Source organism: Neoarius graeffei, chromosome 12 (genome assembly GCF_027579695.1).
Source record: "Neoarius graeffei isolate fNeoGra1 chromosome 12, fNeoGra1.pri, whole genome shotgun sequence".
Lineage (NCBI taxonomy): Eukaryota > Metazoa > Chordata > Actinopteri > Siluriformes > Ariidae > Neoarius > Neoarius graeffei.
This window is the reverse complement of record NC_083580.1, coordinates 56,822,542-56,835,422: the sequence shown is the minus strand read 5'-3', so window position 1 is coordinate 56,835,422 and position 12,881 is coordinate 56,822,542. Positions and strand designations below refer to the sequence as shown.

Genomic DNA, 12,881 nt, shown 5'->3' with positions numbered 1-12,881 from the left:
TTAAAGTTAGTGCAAGGGCTGCCTTAAAATTTTGAGTTCACTGGAATTCACATAGTAAGTTAAATTGTTGTGAACTTACTATATTAATTTCAGTGAACTCAAAATTTTAAGGCAGCTCTTAAGGCAACCCTTGCACTAACTTTTTTAAGTTAAAACAACAAATCATTTTTTACAGTGTGTATATATATATATGAGTGATTCCACGCTTATGGGTACTGAAATGGGGACATGAACTTATTCACCTAAAACCATTTCTTTTTTTACCATCAGGTCACAAAACATGTAATCTTTAATGAATGATATGTTAAAAGATAACTTTAATTTTCTGAGATGTAATAAAAACATATTTATATGCCAAAGTCAAGCCTATGAGTTCCAAAATGATGTCTGTTACATTACTTCTGTTACGATTGTCCATCTCGCGTCTGTTACAAATTAATTCCAATCTAGCTATATACCATGTTAATCTTATTGAAAGAATGCGTATGTTTATTCTACTACACATGTTTATTAATTATATTTGCTAAAACATCACCTTCCTATGTTTCAAAAAGTAATTCTACATTGTTAAAATTGAGAATATATATGTCCACAACACTTCTGTTACGTTCTGACTTTGGCATATAAATATGTTTTTATTACATCTCAGAAAATTAAAGTTATCTTTTAACATATCATTCATTAAAGATTACATGTTTTGTGACCTGATGGTAAAAAAAGAAATGGTTTTAGGTGAATTTTTAAAAATAAGTTCATGTCCCCATTTCAGTACCCATAAGCGTGGAATCACTCGTATATAAGTTTGGAAACACCTTCAAATTCGATGTTTTTATTTTTTTTTCCTACATTGTAGAACAATACTGAACTCATCAAAACTATGAAATAACATTATGGAACATATGGAATTATATGGTAAGCAAAAAAAGTGTTTAAAAAACCAACATGTTTCATCTTTTAGATTCTTCAAAGTGGGCGGCACGGTGGCGTAGTGGTTAGCGCTGTCGCCTCACAGCAAGAAGGTCCTGGGTTCGAGCCCCGTGGCCGGCGAGGGCCTTTCTGTGTGGAGTTTGCATGTTCTCCCCGTGTCCGCGTGGGTTTCCTCCGGGTGCTCCGGTTTCCCCCACAGTCCAAAGACATGCAGGTTAGGTTAACTGGTGACTCTAAATTGACCATGAGTGTGAATGGTTGTCTGTGTCTATGTGTCAGCCCTGTGATGACCTGGCGACTTGTCCAGGGTGTACCCCGCCTTTCGCCCATAGTCAGCTGGGATAGGCTCCAGCTTGCCTGCGACCCTGTAGAAGGATAAAGCGGCTAGAGATAATGAGATGAGATGAGATTCTTCAAAGTCGTCACTATTTACCTTGATAACAGCTTTACACACTATTGGCATTATCTGAACCAGCTTCATGAAGTAGTCATCTGGAATGCTTCTCAATTAACAGGTGTGTCTTGTCAAAAATGGAATTTCTTGCCTTCATAATGCATTTGACACCATCAGCCAGTAAAGAGTAAATAATAAAAATACAGTAAATAGCCCTGTTCGACAACTGTAGTAATCCATATTCTGTCAAGAACCGCTCAACTAAGCAAAGAGAAATAACAGTCAGTCATTACTTTAAGACACGAAGTGTCTTTTAGTTAATTAAAATAAAGAAAAAACATTGAATTTGAAGGTGTTTCCAAACTTTTGACTGGTACTGTGTATATATTTGAAGAAGAAGAAACCTTTATTCATCACATGCACACTTCAAGCACAGTGAAAGCACACTTCAAGCACATCAGATCACCCGGGGAGCAGTCAGGGGTCGGGTACCTTGCTCAAGGGCACTTCAGCCCAAGGCCGCCCCACGTCAACCTAACCTGCATGTCTTTGGACTGTGGGGGAAACCGAAGCACCCAGAGGAAACCCACATGGACACGGGGAGAACATGCAAACGCTACACAGAAAGGCCCTCACCGGCCACGGGGCTCGAACCTGGAACCTTCTTGCTGTGAGGCAACAGTGCTATCTCGTTATCTCTAGCTGCTTTATCCTGTTCTACAGGGTCGCAGGCAAGCTGGAGCCTATCCCAGCTGACTACGGGCGAAAGGCGGGGTACACCCTGGACAAGTCGCCAGGTCATCACAGGGCTGACACATAGACACAGACAACCATTCACACTCACATTCACACCTACAGTCAATTTAGAGTCACCAGTTAACCTAACCTGCATGTCTTTTGGACTGTGGGGGAAACCGGAGGAAACCCACGCGGACACGGGGAGAACATGCAAACTCCGCACAGAAAGGCCCTCGCCGGCCACGGGGATCGAACCCGGACCTGCTTGCTGTGAGGCGACGGCGCTAACCACTACACCACCGTGCCGCCCCCTGCTAAAATGTAAAAAATAAAAATTTATGTTGTTGTGAAGGATACAACTTTTCTCTGTACAAAATACAAAAATGTGTGTTTTCCACAACAAAATACAATATTTTTGAAATTTTTTATTTTAAAATTTACAATAATTTTCGGTTCGACATTATACAACATCACACTGGTAAATAAACACAATATCACTGTATTTTGCTTTACAGAATTTTTATGTCGTGATTTCACAGAATTTTACTGTTGATTTTCCTGACTTTAACAGTGTATTATAAAATGATTAGACTCCAAAATTAGTGCACTTTCGAGTGAATAGTATGAGGATTCAGCCATAAAATATATAATAAAGGGTTTATATGCAGCCTCTTTTAATCTGGTGTAATGAAATGATTATGATGACTGTGATGTTGGATGTTCATGTCTCAGGCCTCTCCAGGAGCTGCCGTGTCTGAGTGAGAATCTCGATGGCTCCCTGTTGTGCATGTCACAGTCCAAAGCGACGAAAAGGCCGTGTGTGTATGGAGACGGACTACACGCTGAAAACACTCCTCACGAGCTAATCCAGCACTGGTCTCCTCCCCGTAAACAGCCACGGCCCTGCACCAAGGGCAAAGAGAACGGCTTTGTCCTCGCCAGACGCTCCAGGAGGAGTAGAGACACAGCGGGTCAGTTTTAATTCCAGCACGCCATTGTAGAGGGTTTTTTTTTAATACTCGACCTACATTTATATTTTACTCTACACTTGAGCTGTAACACCTGAATTTCCCCTCATGGGGATCAATTAAAGGAATATCTTATCTCTTTTCATAAAACTCCACTCTGAAACACGTCTTTTTATATTGAAATATTTCTGATGTGTTTACAGGGTTCCCCTGGGTTATGAAAAATATTCTCTTTTTTTTTCTTCCTTGAAAAATCAAGTTAAAGAAGTAGTCTTCACTTTTTTTTTCTTCGTTCAGTCTGTATTTTTTCTTAGTTACCGACTTGTCAAAAGGGGTGTTCACACGGCACATATTTGCATCGATGCTGCACCGATGTATTTTGTTGCGATATATCTTACACCGGTGTAAATTTTGTGGAGCGTTCACACGTCACAAACCTGCTTACTAGAGAGAAGCGTGTTAGCACCGGTGCAGCCCCACTTGCGTTCACACGGCAGTTTTTGCGACCGTGCTATACGATAGTAATAATGCGGAAGTGAAATATGCGCATGCGTGAAAATGTACTTCCTTTTCCCGGTTGTCATGGCATCACCAAGCGCCGGGAAAACAACGTGGATGAAGACACCGGTGTTGCCAGATACCGCTGACGTTTTCCAGCCCAAAATATGTTCAAATCCGCAGAGATGCCTACTAGTACAGATTGGTCGTATTTTGTACGGAAAAGTTACGTAAATACGATGTTACGGCAAACAGTGTTATTCTGTACGGAATTATTATAAAGTCTTAAATTCCAGTGAGTTGTTTTTAAATGTCCAAGCGACTTTTTCAATCCATGCGCGATTCACGGCTATTTATTTTTACGACAACGACACATGCTGTGTGTGACATGCGCAGATTCCGCACGTGCTGTGTGAGGCATGCGCAGATTCCGCACATTTGTTCGCGCTATTTTCGATACGGTAGAATGGCCGTGCATTACACCCAGTCAAAAGGGCAATGGATACGCGCACTGCAAACTGTGTAGAACTGACATTAACATCACTCATGGTGGTCGCGATGACTGCACGCGGCATGTCAACTCCAAAAAACATATGGAGTACGCTGAAATGGCGAGTCAGGCGGAAAGTAAATCTGGGGGTATCCAGCAGTTTTTTACGACATCTGTGGATGAAAAGACACGGAACGTGACCCGTGCTGAAGCGCTGATGGTTGACCTGTGCTTGGAGTTGAACTTGCCAATTAGTGCCATGAGATGTGAGTTAAACTTATTCGGTTTCTTTTTACATGTCTGATTTTTATTCACTGAAATATCAAACACTGGCTGTACTTCTTTAATTCAAAGTCTTTTCAGTGTTAAGTACAAATGTACATGTAGTATGATCAAAAACAGAATTTTATGATTAGTGCTGTTGGGATTGTGGCAAAAACAGTGGAATGATCAATTTTTAAATACAATTATAAATGTCATTTTATTCAATGTCTCTTCTGAAGCATTATGCTGAAGTATTTATATATTGGGACATTAAGATAACAATGTCGGACTCTCTTTGGCATGAAATAAGAAATTTTTTTTTAATTTTATTAGAATCCGTTAACAGGTAGAACATTTTGCCAGGCAATATAATATTATACTTTTGAGGAGTTACATTCAGTACCAATGATTGGTAGTCAACCGTAATGTCTGCAAACAGGGAACACTATTGTATTTATAAAAATGTGATATATTGTATGCTCTAGAAATTTGTTGAGTGGAAATTCAGTTGAGATGGCTGCTCGTGTTTTGTTTATTCAATTCACACAAAACAGTACTTTTTAATAATTTAAATGTTAAACATATATTGGTATATACACCGCTTTATAATGGAAATGCGCATAAATTAATGTTACTGAAAGTCATTCCAAAATACTGAAAAATGTTTTCAAGAATACTGAAATTCAGAATTTGGGGTAGGCATCTCTGAATCCGCCAAAATGCACTTAAAACTGCCCAATCTGGCAACACTGGAAGACACGCAGTTCTGTTGTTGTTATTCGCCATTTTGGAAGGGCAAAATACCAGGATGCAAATTATGCAATGCCCGTATGTAATCAGCTCTCCTCACGCGTAGCGAGTCTACCCCTGTAGCGTTCAGACGGCCCATTTTATATCGGTGCTGCCCCGCAAACTAGCATTTACTCCGGAGTAAATTTCTTAAACCACCTCCCAAGCAGGGTTAGATTTGCACCGGTTTAAGCAGCTTTCAGGGGCTACACCGGTATAACTTTGTACTGTGTGAACGCTCTACCGGGGCAGCCCCGGTGCTACACCGGAGTAAAAGTTGCCGTGTGAACACCCCTAAAGTGGACTTAATACAGGTTTACACCAATCAAACTGGCACAATTCAAATATTTGTACAGATACAGCTAGGCCTCTCCATTACATATAAAATTTAGGCTCCACTCCTGACTCTAATAAGAGAGACTTGTTTTTGGGCGCCCTGTGCACCATCAAGCTAAAAATAAACCTCTTTAGTTCGAGCTTATTGAAGGCTATTTTAGCAGGGAATTATTCAAAAGAGCTATGAGGACTCTCTTTACATTTTACTTCAACACAAAACTTGATATACAATTGAACAGAGTCGAGAAGAACCCGCGAACAAACAACAGTGAAGGAATCAGAGTTTCCCGTCGATTTTCGAACCGAACACAGAATGACACCGCGTTTTACATCATACGTTAGCTCACAGGGACTCAACACGCCACGCCCCCTGAAACATGGCTCCCTTCAGTCTTGCCCTTTCACTTTAACTGTTTTTTTTTTTTTTTTTTAAATCGACCCCTGTCTGTTGTGCTCGGGGCTTTGAGCGTGCCTCCCCCGTGCCTGTTTCGGTCCTTAAATAATCTTCAGTGCTTGAAGAAGCCCAAAAACCTTCATCAGCTTAGACTGCGCCATTCACGCAGAGATAATCACACCACCACACCAGGCCGATTAAGACGCACCACGATTGATCAAAATTTTGGCGCTCATTTGATCGTGTCACCGATTTTTATTAGTCACGAGCACACGCTCCTTGTTTACACTCTGGCTTCCTGCCGTCTCTTTACTGGGGCTGGATTTCAGCAAACAGGGATTTCTAGAAAAGATGACTGATGATAATGATAAAGATGATAAATACATTAGTCACTGTGACGACTGCTAGTAATTTTCTCGTCGTCACTGATGGATTATGTTCATCAATGACGAGTGTGACGAGCGCCAGCGGGAGCCCTGCGTATAGTGATACGGGTTTTGTTTTTGGTTTTTTATCCCCCGCTGGCCGAAGGGGGATTATGTCGTGGCGATTTCCGTCCGTCTGTCCCGGGAAGGGTGCTCAGCTTCTGAAATCGACTCCTCTCCCAATTTTTGGAGGAGTTTCACGAAACTTGACAGGATTCTTTGTTATATGTCGGTAATACGCATACTGCCATTTCGTTCAATTCAGTCGCATTTTACCACAGTTATAGCCCTTGATTTCCAAACTTGTACTTTGACAATTTCACCAGGGTGTATTAAGCACTTGTAGCAGGGTCATTCCGTGCCAACTCACCTAAATTTCAGGAACTCCCCCACATCACCGTCTCAGATTTTACTCAAAAAATTCTCTAATCAAGAATCATATGTTTGTACCACACATGCAAAATATTAGCCCCCAATTATGTTGTAGTTTTGGAACTACAGGCCTTTGAAATATTGATGTCAAAACACCACATGTCGAAATTGGCTCTTTCCCCAACTTCAGAGACCCATAACTTTTTATTGCAGCTATCTAGAAAGTTGTGTGTGCAGATTCTTACTGAATGATACCCACTCTTTTCAAATCTGTTGCCAGAAAGCCTCTGAAGGACATACTTTTTGCATAATAGGAAGCCAAAAATGGCATTTTGGCCAAAATCGCTTAAAATTCATTAAAACTCAAAGGGGCCTAGTAGAAATATGAAACTAGTTAGATTTTTTTCCTCATTACATAGTAATTGTAGGGTTGTTATCTGTTCACAGAAACATATTTTGCGATGAAAATTATATTCCTGAATTTTTAAAATTTTTTTTAACATCTTACGTCCTTTCCGAGGGGGCTAAAATAGGGCATTTTTGCCATCTTATTTGTTAATGTGGCTAGGGGTTTAGGATCTTCTAGTTTTTTGTGAAGATGCTCTCATATAAGATGTAACTACTTCCTGATTTTTTTTAACAAACGCCCCTTGCTTCATATTTTAATAATTTTTTTTGTACATGGACAGTTTCATCATTTTTCACTTTTTTCCACATTCAGAACTCTGTAACTCTACATTGGAAAATTCCTACTAGCAGCTATTTCAGATTTACATACACTGACATACAAATTTTCATATTTTAGTAGTTGTATGCCCAAGAAATTCATATTTTTCTTTCTATTGGGACCTAAAAACAGCTATTTGGCCAAAAATGACAAAAATGTTGACTTGATATTTTTCAAGTTCTGGAGGGAATGGGCTATTTTCCTCATAAATTAAAGATGTGGTGACTTTTTCTATCCTGGAACAAGATCTCATCACAGCTTCTGCCCAATTGCACCCACTCAGCTGGAGATGAGAAGGGTTTCTTCTGATGTGGTACCATCATCGGTAGTGGACATAGGACCTGAAACCACACCAGTTTTACAGTCCCAGTTACAGGCCCCAAGCCAAATGTCCCAATCTGCACCAAATATGTACCAGCCAGGCAAATATATTGCCTGTGTTTATGACAGAAAATGGTACATTGGAAATATTGTCACCAGAAATGAAGAAGAAAATGATGTGTATGTCAATTTCATGAGACAAGGACGAGGCAACACATTCTCATGGCCACCACAAAGCAGGAAAGATGAATGTTGGGTGCCTTTGCTTCATGTCCTTTGTGTGGTAGAGGCCCCAAACATAAAAAGTGGGGGACGCCATTACCAACTAACAGAGGATGACTTCAAACTTGTGAAAGACTTAAGTTTTAACTTATGTACTACTAGATGACAGTTTATGAGTGTCTTAGCACATCACATGAAACTGTACTGCCTGTGAATGAATTACCCATTATCACGGATGCCCATATTTGACTTTAAATTATGTACAAATCTTGTGATGTTTTTCAACATCATGATCATGGATCATTGAATGTGTTAATATGTAAATAAAACCTCATTGCTAAATGTTTTGTGCTTACACAACCTTGAAGTATATAAAAAATACTACTCCAGAATTTTGTTGTTATTTTTCTATATTTTCCAAGGATATTCAACAAAAATTGCAATTATACCTAAAATTTTCTAATTGCAAAAAATAATATACAATACAGAAAAAGTTGTTCAGGAAATGTGTATGCCTAGATTAGGTTCTTATAAGCCTTAATTTGTGTGCAAAACACCCCTTTATTATTCCCTTGTTTATTAAAAGCTGCCCAGCGTTTTTGTCATTTTTGGCCAAATAGCTGTTTTTAGGTCCCAATAGAAAGAAAAATATGAATTTCTTGGGCATACAACTACTAAAATATGAAAATTTGTGTGTCAGTGTATGTAAATCTGAAATAGCTGCTAGTAGGAATCTTCCAATTTAGAGTTACAGAGTTCTGAATGTGGAAAAAAGTGAAAAATGATGAAACTGTCCATGTACAAAAAAAATTATTAAAATATGAAGCAAGGGGCGTTTGTTAAAAAAAATCAGGGAGTAGTTACATCTTATATGAGAGCATCTTCACAAAAAATTTGAAGATCCTAAACCCCTAGCCACATGACCAAATAAGATGGCGAAAATGCCCTATTTTAGCCCCCTCGGAAAGGACGTAAGATGTTAAAATTTTTTTTGTAAATTCAGGAATTGAAATTTCATGGCAAAATATGTTTCTGTGAACAGATAACAACCCTACAAATACTATGTAGTGAGGAAAAAAATCTAACTAGCTTCATATTTCTACTATGCTCCCTAGAGTTTTAATGAATTTTATGTGATTTTGGCCAAAACGTCATTTTTGGCTTCCCATTATGCAAAACGTATGTCCTTCAGAGGCTTTCTGACAACAGATTTGAAAAGAGTGGGTATCATTCAGTAAGAATCTGCAAACACAACTTTCTAGATAGCTGCAATAAAAAGTTATGGGTCTCTGAAGTTGGGGAAAGAGCCATTTCGTCATGTGGTATTTTGACATCAAAATTTCAAAGGCCAGTAGTTCCAAAACTACAATGAATTGGGAGCTAATATTTTGCATGTGTGGTACAAACATATGATTCTTGATTATAGAATTTTTTGAGCAAAATCTGAGACGGTGATGTGGGGACCCTTAGGTGAGTTGGCACGGAATGACCCAGCACAGATATGGAGCACTTGCATGTGACGTCACAGCCGATCCAGATTGTGACAGACGCCATCTTGTCGGTCAAACGCCATTTTACTACTTCTACCTTTTCTTCTGGAAAAACCCTACTATACAGAATTCTACTACAACTGCGGCTACAAGCTCTCCCTACCTGTGCACATTTTTTATGTTTTTTGTGTGTATTTTTGCGTGTTGTTCGTCTGTACCGGACTTCAATATCCGCTACAACCGTATGGACTTACTGGACATTGGTTTCCAGCAGAAAATGACGGTTTGTAGCGATTTCCATCACATGCACAACATTCCGAACGAGATAGCGAGGCCAGCGGGGTCTCCGTGGATTGTTATCAGAAGCAAAGCGAAGGAGGCGGCACCGGGAGCGGAAGCAAAAGCGAGGCTGCAGGCAGAGCCGGCCTGTTGACTAAGCTCAGAAAACAGCCACTCAAACCTCCACTGCCAAGCCTCTACCTCTCCAACGCCAGATCCATGGTAAACAAGACGGACGATTTGGAATTGCCTTATTCTATTCTATAATCGGCTGGTCAGTGCTATATTCAATACTTAAGTGGCTTACCCGTCCAGTGAGGATCATTTTCTTGTTTACAAGATGCCACATCTGAGTCGCTGACAAATCCTGAATTTCTGTAAAGATAACTGTGCAGAGATTTATAAGCACGCAGTGCTTCACCACTGAACAGCGAGGGAAAGTTAATGAGGTAATTATACACGTCCAGGTATTCCGCTGGCAGTTCAACATCCACTGACATGGTCGTGAAAACTCTGTCTGGTAAGCCATAAGGGTCAATAATCTGTAGGTCGTTTATTTTAGACATATATCTAGTTATCTGTTCATTAGAAAAATGAGCCGTGTAGTCCGTCGGTTGAAATTGATCCATTCTGTACACGAGTGCAGCAGTATTCAGCGGAGTTTTTTACCGACAAGATGGCGGCTGTGTACTTTCCGGTCACGTGACTGCAAGATCTCTATAGTTGCCAGCGGGGGCTGTTGTGCTCTGAGAGCACTCTTGGGTTTCCCCCGCCCTCATTGTTCCTGTGAGACATTAGAACTCCACCACACTGCTATCACACTGTGAGCAATTTAGAAAACTGTTCGCTAAAGTGTTAAGAGGCCATGCTGATGTTCATATTTCTCTGCAGGTGCTTTGTGTTGGGACACTCTCCCAGACGAACTGCTGTTGGGGATTTTCTCTCGTCTCTCGCTGTTAGACCTTCTCAGAACGTCCCGCGTCTGCAAGCGCTGGCATCGATTGGCGTAAGTTCCCTCCTGACTATTTTCTTTTCAAGCTTTCTTCAGTTTCCGTTTCGGATTCCTGGGTGTGTTCTTGTTTCTGCAGTTGAGAACTGCTGTTTACGAAGCTCTAAAGCGTTCAGACTGGAATACTTCTGGAGCCGAGTGCAAAAGTTTGCACACCTTCACATTACTCCATCGAGACATTTCGTGCATCGCGTAATAAATGTACGTTAGGATATTTATCTGAAAAGATCTATTGGCTTTTATTTCTGAATTTCCAACTGCAGTTTGCTTCAAGGTGTCCTGCTTATTTTGTTTCTTTATTTCAGATCTTTCTGACAGGGTTGTAAACGGTAACACTTAGATGTAGGTTTTCTAAATACGGAAACCAAGGGGGTACAAACTTTTGCATGAAATGCCTAATCAGATTTTATTGATGCCCCGGATCTGCAGGGTCTTGTTTAGTGATTACGTGACAATCAGATGTAATTTGAAGTGTGTGTGTGTGTGTAGGTTTGATGAGTCCCTGTGGATCAGCGCTGACTTGGCAGGAAAAGCCCAGTTGAACGGCGAGCTGGGTCAGGTGCTCAGCGCGGGGGTGTCGAGGCTGCGCTGTCCGCACTCCTGCATCGGTGAACCCTGCTTTAAGAACTCGCAGTGAGTAATCCGTGTGCGTTTGTTCTATACGCTGGAGTTTAGTAGTAGTTTAATTACCCTGAACACTATGAGTGTGTTGTAGACTCCTGCGTGTCCAGCATTTGGACCTGTCCAGCTGCACCGTGCAGACGTCTGTGCTGGAGGACATCCTGTCGCGCTGCAGACGTCTGCAGAACCTCAGCACGGAGGGACTCCTGCTCTCGGACTCCATCCTCCGGTGCGTAAACTTAAAGCGTTGGAACAAATGCTTGCGCTAAAAATCGTGCTGACAGTAAGTGAGCTGATGTTTCATTCTGTAGATCTTTGAGCGAGAACACGGAGCTGGTGCGGCTGAACCTGTGCGGTTGCTCTGGTTTCTCTGCGGAGTCTCTGACTGAGATGCTTCAGTCCTGCACCAGGTAATACAAGCAGCTACAGGGTTAAAGGGATGCAACCATAAGCAAGCTACTACATTTGGCATTTTTTATCATTTCAACAAAATGGCTGACGGGATAAAAGTGGTTTGATGTGCGCGACGGCAACATCGTCAGCATGGTGTGTGTCTCTGGCAGTTCCTCAGCCTCAGCTACATCACTCCAGTTCATAAATGGTGTGGTCACGATTATTCATTAATGAGTTTAGTTCTGTTCAAACTAAAAACAAATTAATAGTTGAATTTAAAGTACCATGACCCTGACCAGGGAGTTATTATTGGATCAATGAACACTGGAAACGGCCCGGTCTATGATTGCGGGTACATTTCAAGTGTTGAAAGGAAGAAAAAAAAATTGCAATTATATATAATTTTTTTTTTAATTGTTAGAACACACTTCAAATTTAACATTGCAAGTATTCAAAAATTAAAAAAATAAAATCGTTAAACTAGGCAATTCGTTAACGGAGGACATTTTCCAACATTTAGTGTCTTAACGCCACATGCTAACATCAAACTAGCTAGCACATGGCATGTATAAACATAGAATTTTAAGGGTTATGAGTGAGATTCACTCCAATATTACAATAACATTCGATGAACGAATAATTAATCTACCGCTGGTGTAGCCTCAACATTTTGTTCAAATTATGACCCTTTTCCACTACCCTTTTTCAGCTCACTTCAGCCCGACACGGCTCGCGTTTCGACTACCTCAGAGCAGCACGACTCCGCTCGCTTCAGCCCTGCTCAGCACCCAAAACTCGCATGGTTTTGGAGTGGGGCTGAAGTGAGCCAAACCGAGCCGAGTGGGGCTAGGGGCGTGAGCAGACACTCCCCTGTGCACTGATTGGTGAGGAGGAGTGTCCTCACACGCCCCGCGAGCACGCTGGGATCTGTAAACACCGTAAACCCAGAAGAATTACGAGAATTATGAAGCCTTATGTGCCTCGCCTCATCTATACGCTCTTGCCAGTACCTGTTGGCGTTGTCGGTGACAACAAGCCACAGCACCAAGACCAGCAACACTAACGACTCCATGTTTATTGTTTACTATCCGGGTCGTGAGACTACCGCTTAAAAGATCACTGATGTCACTGTTTGTGCCGCCTAATGACATCACGTGACGTCCACACACTTTCGCTAACTCCACCCAATGTGTCCACCCACTTCCAGCCAGCACGGTTCAGCGC

The 12,881-nt window shown here is 41.1% G+C and overlaps 1 protein-coding gene across 2 annotated transcripts in view; it reads left to right on the top strand.

Annotated features, from left to right (window-relative positions):
* Positions 1–12,881, top strand: part of skp2 (S-phase kinase-associated protein 2, E3 ubiquitin protein ligase) — a 28,606-nt gene that overhangs the window by 1,362 nt on the left and 14,363 nt on the right. Inside the window, exons 1-6 of one of the 2 annotated variants that reach the window (XM_060936085.1) lie at positions 2,493–2,537; positions 2,792–3,030; positions 10,526–10,640; positions 11,133–11,276; positions 11,359–11,493; positions 11,576–11,674. In XM_060936085.1, the coding sequence (XP_060792068.1) occupies positions 2,847–3,030; positions 10,526–10,640; positions 11,133–11,276; positions 11,359–11,493; positions 11,576–11,674 (677 nt within the window). In that variant the 5' untranslated portion in view covers positions 2,493–2,537; positions 2,792–2,846. Of the gene's footprint in view, positions 1–2,492; positions 2,538–2,791; positions 3,031–10,525; positions 10,641–11,132; positions 11,277–11,358; positions 11,494–11,575; positions 11,675–12,881 lie in introns of those variants that run through there. The other variant, XM_060936084.1, reaches the window with a different exon arrangement.